General features: G+C 35.2%; 1 protein-coding gene across 1 annotated transcript in view; it reads left to right on the forward strand.

Annotated features, from left to right (window-relative positions):
* The window catches only part of LOC107104530 (gamma-aminobutyric acid receptor subunit beta-2-like), a 56,348-nt gene extending 45,776 nt beyond the window's left edge, over positions 1-10,572 (forward strand). The window contains exons 7-10 of the mRNA XM_015404543.1: positions 595-747; positions 3,562-3,806; positions 6,217-6,357; positions 6,623-10,572. Of these exons, the coding sequence (XP_015260029.1) occupies positions 595-747; positions 3,562-3,806; positions 6,217-6,357; positions 6,623-6,970 (887 nt within the window). The 3' untranslated portion in view covers positions 6,971-10,572. The remainder of the gene's footprint in view (positions 1-594; positions 748-3,561; positions 3,807-6,216; positions 6,358-6,622) is intronic.
* Positions 10,573-11,636: the final 1,064 nt, after the last annotated feature.

Here is an 11,636-nt window from a genome sequence, read left to right on the forward strand (position 1 = left end):
ATATATATATATATATATATATATATATATATATATTTAAACCAAAATAAGGATGGAGTTTTAAGCTGCAATTGTGTGGTAAATTAATTGAAACATTTTATTGTTCATAATTTTCAGTGAATATATTGACCTCAGACTAATAGCAAACTAGGAAAAAGTTGTCTTGTCCAACCCATTCCACTCTTTTTGATGGGTCACGTTGACAGTTTAAGTAATTTGGTGATGATTCTAATTGTGCTCTCAAATGCAATTATGTTGTTTGATTTTATTATTTGATACTTTTTATTTTTCACTTTTTATCAGATGGTTGGGAGAGACAACAGAGTAAAATAATCATGTATATCATTTTAAACACAAGCAAGATGTTTGTTTATTGAATTTTATCCCCTTTAATAGCTGTCATCCTAACTTATTAGATTTGTTAAGAACTATTACATGTTTTTTTAAGGTAATGGTAATCTGCTTGCACCTGAAGAATTAGGAAGTAGTTACAAGGTATAATATGTTTGTCGCTAGACATGTAAGTAAGAGAATGTTGTCATGCAAAGTGGGATTTTTTTTTCTTTTTCCCTTCCTCTCATTTTTTCTGACCAGGTTCCTATCCACGTCTTTCCCTGAGTTTCAAGTTAAAGAGGAATATTGGATATTTTATCCTGCAGACATACATGCCTTCTATCCTCATCACCATCTTGTCTTGGGTCTCTTTCTGGATCAACTATGATGCCTCTGCTGCGAGAGTGGCTCTGGGTGAGCACATACAATGAATATTTTACCAACCGAATAAGACATTAATTTAAACCTTTTTCATTCAAAAATAAGTAATTCCAAATGAATTTTGAGGGGATTAAAATGCCTCAATTTCAGTTAATTCAGCAACTTAGATTTCGCTTAGTTATTTAGCAGTTTAACTATCCTTCTTTTGTAAAATAAGTGTATGGTTGTTGTCAGGTTTTGCAGCCTTTAGAAGCCTCTTATTTTAAGCCTCAATTTTACTGATTGACAGCTGAGCTGCATTCTGTGAAAAGGCATGGGTTGGAGAAAGAAAAAACAAAAACACAACAAGTAGTGTTCTGTAATGGATGGGGGTTAACAGTGTTGGGAAATATTTGTTCATACTCCTTTCCCCACCAAATTTAGGCACCACTTTACTCTGGCCTAATTTAGGGGCATTAAAGTAGATGTGTGAAACCTGAATGGTTAATGTGTGTTTGTGTTGTTCAGCCTTTACAAAAATCTTGGAGAACATAATGTCAAGTGTGACAGTTTATAATAGCAAAAAAGAAGACATTTTTTGTGGCAAGAATTACCTTTTTTTCTATAAAGAAGTTGCCTGTTGGAGGATTTTCCGGTATTTTAGAAGCTCCTACCCAGATTTTCTAAAAACGTATAATACACTAAAACATTATGCTTTCCAAACTATTCCTAAAGGACACTTCAGATTTAGTAGCTACCCTAAAGAGGGTGTGAGAATAAATCTTAAATGGTTTCAGGTGTTATAGATTTTTGCTGTGACGTGTCATTCTGCTGATTGCATGTGTTTGCAATATTAATGTGTTAATGTCTCCTCCAGCCTTGTTTGCTTTTGTTACAGTTTTGCTAAACTTTATACTTACTGCTCTAATAATAGATACTTAACCTTTTCACCCCAATCTAATTCAACCTTACTTCAACAGCAGTTTTCTGTATTTTCAATTTTTAGGGATGGATAAGAGCTGCTGCTCAACCTAGATATGTCTAGGTAAAGAAGTGGCAAAAAGAAATGGATTACTATAAACTGGAATATTTGTATTCAAAGGAAACAAAGTGATGAATTGATGAATTGATGAAAAGTTAATTGGAAAAATTACCTAAAAGAACTATTCATGATGTCTATACAGTAAGTGAAATGTTTGCCATTGAAAAAAACACTAGTAAACATTAGACAAGAAAGAGCACATATGAGTGGTTATGGCTATTAACCACTTACATTTACTGTGTTGCATTAACTTGAGTCTCATAAAAAAATTTAAAAAAATTAGAAAAACAAATTTTTTTGGGGGGGAAAAATAATTTTGTTTCATAAATATCCCAGTAAAGTTACTCTATCCTCACTTCAGTTGCATTTTTCTCTAACCACCAAGAGTCAGCTATTCAAAGATGGAAAATATATATATTGTCAGTGGATGTTGTTTGCGAGTTCTAACATGTATAAATTACCTAGGGTTAGTTCCATAATGTGTATTATTTTGAATAGTTTCTTCTGCCTGAATTTATTGCTTTGTAGTATTAACTAGTTGTTAATAATTTGTATCATAATTTTTTTTTATCTTGAAAATGCGCATTACCTTCTTTTTGGTCACACTAATTCGAAAATTTATTTAGATGAGAGGATCCCATAGTTATTCAGTTCTTAAAGATATAGCGGATGATATTTTATTGCCGGGCGGATTAGCTATATTTTTCTGCGCACTTTCTGGCGTATGTGAAGTTATCTAAGGTTTCAGACAGTCATTGAAGCTCACCTTTCTGACTGTGGTTCTTTGAAAATGGGAGAGGGTGGTAAGAAGAAAAGAGTCTACGAAGTTAAATAGAAGAAAAGAAAGAACTCAGAAGAGGCAGATATATCCCAGAATGCTTTGTGCTGAGAGCTCTCCTCGCGAAGCATTAAGTGACTAATAAAAAAGATGGCGCAGGCACCGCGCAGTGAAGGAGGAGTTACATGACCAAGAGCGCAAATAGCAGTGATCATTTGTCCGAACGGTCAGTTAACTGAGTTCACTATAATCTCCACTGTATAGTACCTGCTCTATATAGTGATTGAGGGATTTAGGCGTTAGAGCGGATGTTTGGGCACAGTAATTACTCTGTCATCTGTGGCCAAAGTTTCACCTTAACCAGAGTTACCATTGGTGTCTGAGTCGAGCTAGATTCCAAGCACTTCTTAGTGTCCACACAATGCATCTTGAATATATTGCTTCAATTGTTTGCTAGATTGGACGTATTTAACATGAATGCACTTAATGTCACATCTGCACAACAGCGTGGGAACTTCTGACCCGAAGTTTATTCAGGCAAAATAGGCAACATGCTTATAGATGCATCGGCAATGAACAACTGAGGTGTCAGTCTGCCCATCAAACGATGTTTCAGTAGTAAAGGATCAAATAAAAAGGTTATTTTAAAGATATTTTTTTGTTAAAACTTACTTAATGTCTCCTTAGGTAACCCTTTTATCAAAAACTCTTTTAATCTTACTTAGATAAAGGAATAATAAATGAATAAATAACTGTAACTGTCAAATTAGTTTAAAATGACCTTTGTGTGATTGATCATAGCGCTTTTAATGAATAAGAAATTCTAAATCCTCTTTGGTGTCCGTAGAACACATCTAGCCAAAACAGCAATGGAAGTAGTTGTAATCTTATTATAAAATGGCACTGGTTTGCTTTTTTTTATTTTAAAATGTCTTTTTCTAAAAATATTGTTATTTATCTGTGATATACCTTGTTGGGAAGCTACAAAAAGTAAAATTCCAGTGTTAGTTTTTGTTCTTTATTTTATTAAAGGATTCTTCTTCAACAGGTATTACCACGGTGCTCACCATGACAACGATTAACACCCACCTGAGAGAGACCCTTCCCAAAATCCCTTATGTCAAGGCCATTGACATGTACCTCATGGGCTGCTTTGTATTTGTCTTCATGGCTCTGCTGGAGTATGCACTGGTGAACTACATCTTCTTTGGCCAGGGTCCTCAGCGTCAGAAAAAAGCAGCTGAGAAAACAGCAACAGCAAACAATGAAAAGATGAGGATGGATGCAAATAAGGTAAAATTCTACTTACATTATTGATTATGTGTTGTAGAAGATATTTTTAACTTCCTATGGTCTGCTTTTCAAAAAAACTTAGGGGCAGCTGTTATGAATGTTATGCATCTGTTTCGCTATGTTGAAGACTGGATAATTTCTGGTTCCTTTGAGATCTCTTTAAATCCCTTATTGATATCCCTCAGTGATACCCAACCCCCGGGCCCAGGCCTGGTACCAGTCTGTGTGTGTCATTTGGTACCGAGCCGCACAAAAAAAATAACTTTCATTACTTCTGGCAGACTATTGATGTATGACAGCCGCAACACTGTGGGTCATTTGATAGTTAGCCTCTATAGTTAGCCCTGGACAGCCGTAGCCACTGCCCTGCCTTCAGCGCACTATTTGCCTTGCAGACTTCTCCAATCTACAGCTGTGCTCCTCCGTTCTCTTTCTGAGTTGGCACCGCCAAGCTGCTGCCTCTATTGCTTCGGTACCTTACTGTACGTAGATCCAGAGGGGGCCACTCTCTCTAATGGTTTTCTCGCACTGATTGTTTCCGCTGCTCCTGTCACATTTCCAGAAAGCCGTCTCACCTTACTTCTTTAAAATGTGTAAAACATAAAAAGCTCAGAGAAAAACTCATAAAAAACAAAACAAATAGCGTTCGAAATCAGTCGCCTTCATAATGACCGAGATGTCGCCAATCACATGAAAATCGGCAAATTTCTGAGTATTGCAGATTGACAGGTAGAAGTCTAGTGTACATAGTAAGGGTAAAGTTTCTCGATACAACTTTTTTATTTCCGCTATCTTACCGATACTACAGCTTTGAAAATAGTCTGATACTGATCCAGTACCATAATATTAGCACAAATCACACCAGTTTTCTTATAACTTACATTGCGTAATTTTAGAAAAGGCTTGGTAAGGTAATATCACTAAAACAAGAAAGAAAAGTCAACAACAATAGTTGTTGAAAAAATTTGACAGAAGGAGAGTGTTTCTATCAGCAAGAAAATATCGCTACAATTGGATATTCATTTTTTGGTTAATATCTGGCCAATATCAGATATTAATATCCGATTGTGACATCCCTAGTGGAAAGTATTTTAATATCTGTGTAGGATAAAGAATTTATATAGGCCGAATTTGCTGTACTCACATTATCGTTGAATGGCAATCTCTACAGTCACTAGTTTGTCAGCTCTGCGCTGCCATAGCGCAAAGTGTCTGCCTCCATAGATGCGCAAATTGCTCCTATTTAATTATAAATTGCAATTTCTAAGGCAACGCAAACATAAAGATTGAGGCTTTCACTTTGTAGATCATAATATATAACATATTTATGTAGAAGAATCAGTACAGCACAGTTGTTCATCTGGTTTTGCTTCTGTCGAAGTCCTAAAATATTTGCCATCATCTCTGTTGTGTACACAAACATCTGGTCAGGTAATCTTCTCACTAAACTTACACTCAGTTTTAAAATACATTTCTTTTTCTCTTTTTTCTTCCTTGGACCCGTCTGTATAAATATCTAAAGAACTATGATATTTTACATTTTATATATTGACTTGGGAGATGTCATTTCCCTCTCCACACAATATATTGCTAAAAATTCCTTTTTTTCTCACATTAGTATATCTCAAATAATGTAAAAATGATTACTTACATATAAAACTAAAAATATGTTGACCTTTGGGCCAGGTTGACACAATTGAGGTGTAAACAGCTGTAACCTTGTAAACTAGTAGGGGAGTGTGGCCTAGTGGTTAGGGCATTGTGCAAGGAATCCAGATATTCTGAGTTCAAGCCCCTCTCCCATGGACTGCCACACTGGCTCCCTGAGCAAGACTCTTAACACCACACTGCTCCCCGGGCACCGCATGGTGGCAGCCCACTGCTCCCCAAGGGGATGGGTTAAATGTAGAAAGTTAATTTCATTGCTCTGTACTTGTGACAGTGTAATATAAAAAAAGCAGATTTTTTTTTTTTTAAGGCAGAAAAAAAAACTTATCTGAGACAAATGTATCATGGGAGAACAGTCTGATGTGATGGGAGTGCGCTGGCCTCAGAGATTGAAACCTTCCAGAAATCCTAAACCACAGATTACCTCATTTACTCTCTTACTGGGTTCAGAGCCATGGGTGGAGATGGCTATCACTGGGAATTGATGCAAGGTGGAATTTGTTGTAATTAGGTACTTTATAACTAAATAACTAAACAAGATTTAGACTAATATGATCTCTTAAGCAAATATGAGAAGTGTATTGTTAAATAAGGCTTCCACTAAAAGGCAACGTCAGTAAAAGTTTGTTTTCAAAATTTGGAGCATGGTTTAACAGTGAATACTTGCTGCTCTGCTTATTCTTCACTATAATTTGGAACTTGGATGTCTTTTTGTTTGTTTGTATTTCACACTTGTCTGCAGTGGCTTGTGGGAAATGTAGTTGGCAGAGATGATACGCTTTACGCAAGAATGAAACAGAGAGACCTAGCTGGCCATGATTCAATATGGGAGCCAATCTTTATGGATGATGCTGCGCTTGGACTTGGTGATCAAAAAAACAAGGTACACAAAAAAGTCTTTAAATCTAAATATAAAGTAATAGTAAATAAAATCTTGTGTTTGTGAAATATATCTGAACCTTATGTGATTCCATTAATCCCCTGGGTTAATAATACATAAACAATCAGGTCAAATGTTTTATATTAAAATAGTCTTTTTTGGAAGAGAGTTTTTAATATTTTTATGTACATACACATACATTTACACATTTATGCATTCAGTTTATATTTGCAAGGGGGGGAGATAATTGTTTTTTTTTCCTGGACAGATGGACTCACATGAAAACATCCTCTTGGGTACCTTGGATATCAAGAACGACATGGGTGTCACAGAGCTGGCTCTAGGTCTCAATGATCCACGGAATACCATGTTAACATACGACAGCTCAAATCTGCAATATCGCAAATCAGGGCTGGCAAGACACAACTTTGGGCGAAATGCTCTGGATCGCCACATGACTCAAAAGAAAAGCCGACTACGGAGGCGGGCCTCTCAGCTGAAAGTAAACATTCCAGATTTGACTGATGTAAACTCTATTGACAAATGGTCACGGATGATCTTCCCTACGGTTTTTTCCTTCTTTAACATTATTTACTGGCTTTACTATGTCAATTAAACACAAATCACAAAAGTAAAAGCAAGTGCAGCTAAATCAAATAAGAATTTATTGTATGTGTTTGAGTGACTTTATATATATTTTCTTTTTAAAGCTGGATGAAACTGCTGTGTTCAAGACTAGATCCATAATTTATTGGAACACAATCTTTGCTGGGTAACACAAAACAACCTTATGTATAAGAGATTACAGACTTATAAGGTGCCTGTTCCTAAATATTTGTTTAAAGTGTTACATGCTTTTGTTTTATTCTGTATTGTGATGTTTAGGTTTGTTTGCCTTTTTGTTAATTTATTATGCTCATTCAAACTTTATATTCATCAGTCAATTAGATATAAACTGAGATAAAACAACTTCAAAGTTATGTTGACGAAAGCTATGTTATCACCCCAGGTCAACAGGGTTTTCTCACCATAATCATTTCAAAGACTACACAATACCACTAATCCATCAAACTGCATGAAATTGCTCAAAGAAGTTCACAGAAAATACTTAAGATTCACCATTTCTTGTATGATAAAAGGTGAATTTTATAAAACCAATGTTTTTTAAAACTTTTTCTAGTGTGTGAAATTGGTGGTATTACATCATTGTATTTTTCAGACATCTTTGTCAGTTGGACTTCTTCTTCTGTAAAATCACAAAAAGAAGAGAAAACTACCACAAAACCAAAATTTCTGTTTGATCTGCTGCAAATCAAAATCCAGACAGAGTTGAGGAAAAAAATTGACAAAATAGTATAAAATATCAAGATTTTGTAAGTAGATTAACTGACTAAAGCCGAACATGGTTATCAGACATTACCTAAAAGAACATAAAAAATCTCAAAAATGTAAAATAGCTCAACATTTTTTATATCTGCTTTCATACATTGCAGGTCCATATATTATATACATCCATTACATATAGAGGAAAATGTACAAATTCTTTATTTCTACTAATATTAATCCTAAGTATGGCTTTAAGATAATCTGAACCCACAATGTATTGACTCAGAAAATTTTTATTTTTTAAAAACATTGACAATTCAATTTATGCCGTTACACCCTATAATAAGACCAATCTACACAGCTGCGAATGTTTTTTGTTTTATTTGGCCTTACTGTAGTCTCTCAGTCTTGCCAGAAGGCTATACCTTCATGGGAAAGACTGTGGGTTTGTAAGGTGTACAGAAAACAGTCACTGAGACCAGAGTAGAGATTGTAAAGCCACCAAAATTAATGCTAAAGAGACTAATAGGTAACAGAGTGCTGTATTCAAGCATTATCACAGAAACTTTAAAGGAAAAAGGGTGGTGGGAAAAGGGGTACAAGCAAAAGGAGAACTTAATTAAATCAATTAGAAAATTAGTGGGAGCTAAACAAGGCCCTTACTGAGGTTAACATTACCACATCAAGATCCACATTACTCATACACATGGGACAAGTGTCTTACTTTGGGCTTGTGAGGAAGAAGTGTAGCTCAGGGGTCCTAAATTAACTTTTCTGTAAATCACTAGAAGCCACGCATTTTCCCCTTAGCTATCCCTTTTCTATTAATTTATGTTATATTCTAATTTTCTAAAACTCTAAATTTTGGATGTCCATTATTATTTAACATAGCATAATTTTCCTGAAGAATTACGGGCTACGTTCACACTGCAGCCTGAAATGACCCAAATCCGATTTGTAAGCAATTTGTGACCTGTATTTCATATTTTCATGACAATCTGAAGAAAACAGATCTGATTTTTTCAAATGCCAGCTGTGTCAAAATAGTTAGGTGGCATTCATCTGACCTGAACATCATAAATACTCGACAAAGATCACTGTTCTGCTTGTTGCTATGCAGATGCGGCAAAAAAAAACAGCACCCATGGTATACGATCATGTGAAGACCAGTCATTCTTTTCGACCTTCTTGAAAACATTGCGAAATTAATGCTAAAATAAATAATAGATTATAAGATGTGGTCCAACACTTCCATCAATGTTTATTTCGATAAACAAAGAGCACAGTTGTCATCATTACGCCCTCTACTGCGCATGTGGGACACTTAAGTTTTATCAACGCAGTTCACTCAGGAGATCATATACAAGTCACATGTATTTGGGAATGTGAAAAACCACACAAAACAATCACATATCACAAAAAATCTGAATTGAGCATTTAGGCCTGCAGTGTGAACGTAGCCATAATAATAATATCTGGGATAAACTCAGGCAATAATGCAGAGCACATATAGAAAGTTGTTATTAAACTCTTAAGCTCATACTAAGTTTAAAAAATGAAGATATAAAAAGGGATTTATCTAGTGTGAAGGACTTGATTTGAATGTTTCCTGAGTGCAGTACATTTGGTTATTATAAAAAAGCACACTATGGAGGTTTTTAAAAGGGCTGTGTACTACTCCTAGAATATCTTCTGTGTCATTCACCACAGCGAACCAACCAGCAACCTATGGCTACAGTTGTAATGTACATTACTATTCAGTCAGTTAAAATAGTGTTGCAAGTTATAGTCATCCTTTAGGATGTTCCCCAAAGGGTGCAAATGTTCTGCAAAGAGATTATTTCAAAGCAAATTCAAAAAGTGCTGAAAACACCAAAATGACACTCGAAACATAAAAATAAGAAAAATACACAAACATTTAAAACATACTGCAAACACAAAACCCGCTGGAAATACATAAAGGATAATAATATACAAATCCATGCAAAGGAATATGCGTGTGTAAATTATCAGTCTTCTGGGCTGTGACAATCACAAACAGGCTTAAATTGGAAGGCAACTGGACTTTCGCTTAGTGTTTTTAAGATGTTTTTAAGACCTATCCAGGAGTCTGTCAAAGAAATCTGTTCGTTGTAGTGCTTATGTATTAAGCAACATGGAGGTCCATTCTCAATTGCCTTCCAATTTAAGCCTGTTTGTACATGCAAAGGAGAGATGGTGCAATCTGCAAAAACAACAGCAAGTTAAAACAGCTGCAAACTAGCTTAGTAGGACAGAATTGCTCCAGACCACAAGGGGGAAATGCCTCATGAGCATATCACTGCATATTAATGTCTATGGACAACATTGTTGCCAACAACAAAACGTGTTTCCCTCCTATACGCTGTTACACAGCTTCAGAATGCATTCTTTAGAACATGTTGTGCAATGGCACACTGTTTTGCACCATGGTGAATGAGATTGATGCTGTTTTGGACCATGGTGAGAGATGCAGCAACAACAACACACTGTGGAGCATGTGCCTCATGCCTAACTGAAAACACTTTAAGGATCATTTTTTGTAATATTACCTTAGCATGACCTCTGGAAATAGTTAATTCACAAAATATCTATATTTAGTGTTTATGAAAGGTTCACTGTAACTGATAACAATGATTAAAGGAAAAAATAAGTTGTTTTGATTGAGCGGAATATCTTACTCTCATCTCAGTTTCAAGTGAACTCTTGCAGCTTTACCATACAATTGCTGTTTATTTTGGTCTTCTATTTATGACGAGTGAATGTAAGAACAGGCCATTCTTAGCATATGGTAACACTCTTTGTTCCCCATAAGAGAACAAGACTACTTTTAGCAATAACAACAGCTAGGGGAGTACGCAGTTTGACAATGTGACCCCTGATATGAAGAGGTAAACAAAATATATGGTGTTTCCTTTGTAAAGGCAGCTGTACATTGATGCCCACAGATGTCATTCTCCTCTTAGGTACTTCTTTACATGTTTTCCTGAGGACACCTTCTGTCTCATCATTTAAATTAATCAGAAAGTTATCTTTCCCAGAACATTCTATTTAGCCCTAAACGTAAAGTTAGAGTAATGCTGCACATATGGTGGTTGAAAGGCCAGTTAAATTACTCAATTGTATCCACAATACATTTTTTTCACTTTATTTGTCCAAACAGGGAGAAACAAAATATATTGATACAGCCAAAATGAATCTTTATACACCCAAACAAAACTCCTCTTTGGTCTGACTGTTGATTGCACTGGTTTGCAATCAAGATAATATTTTCATTGAAAGAATGAGAAGGCTGTGCTCCCTACATCAGACCTCGCCCACATTATCTGTATGGAGGATATAGGTTGAAACTGTTTATAATTTGTTTGTGCTGCAAATAAGCTGCCTACGCATCCATTCAGAAGAAACAAGGCTAATCAAGGTGTTTTTTTTCTCCTAGAAATATTATGTTCTTTGATTAGCATTACACATTTGTAGCCAGTATAATCAGAGACATTAAATGATCGCCCATAAACAGCCTTTAAGAAAAACTGAAAGGCTTTAAAATAATGCATTAAAATAATAAATACCTTCAATATTCAGGTCACATAAACAGTGTTGTTCCAGTGGTTTATTACTCTCAATAACTAAGTAAAAAAAGGCAAGTCAAAATTAAGAACAAGACATCTGAATGAGTAATTGCATGTGTTCTTCAGACCCCGCCAGATATTAAAAACCATATCAAAGGTTTACTTTTTCTTTTACAAACATTTATCTGTCCTTAGTCATCTCAGATTACATTAATAGTATAAATATGTGAATTGCATGTTTTTTTTTTCAAATATAGCTTAAAACTATGGTTGATTCATGAAAATGGAATACTATGTATTTATAGAATGCATTTAAAATAAGACGTTTCAAAGGTTTTAAATGAATTCCATTGACAATTACCCTGCAGA

This window comes from Cyprinodon variegatus, unplaced genomic scaffold (genome assembly GCF_000732505.1).
Source record: "Cyprinodon variegatus isolate N-32 unplaced genomic scaffold, C_variegatus-1.0 Scaffold36, whole genome shotgun sequence".
Taxonomy (NCBI): domain Eukaryota; kingdom Metazoa; phylum Chordata; class Actinopteri; order Cyprinodontiformes; family Cyprinodontidae; genus Cyprinodon; species Cyprinodon variegatus.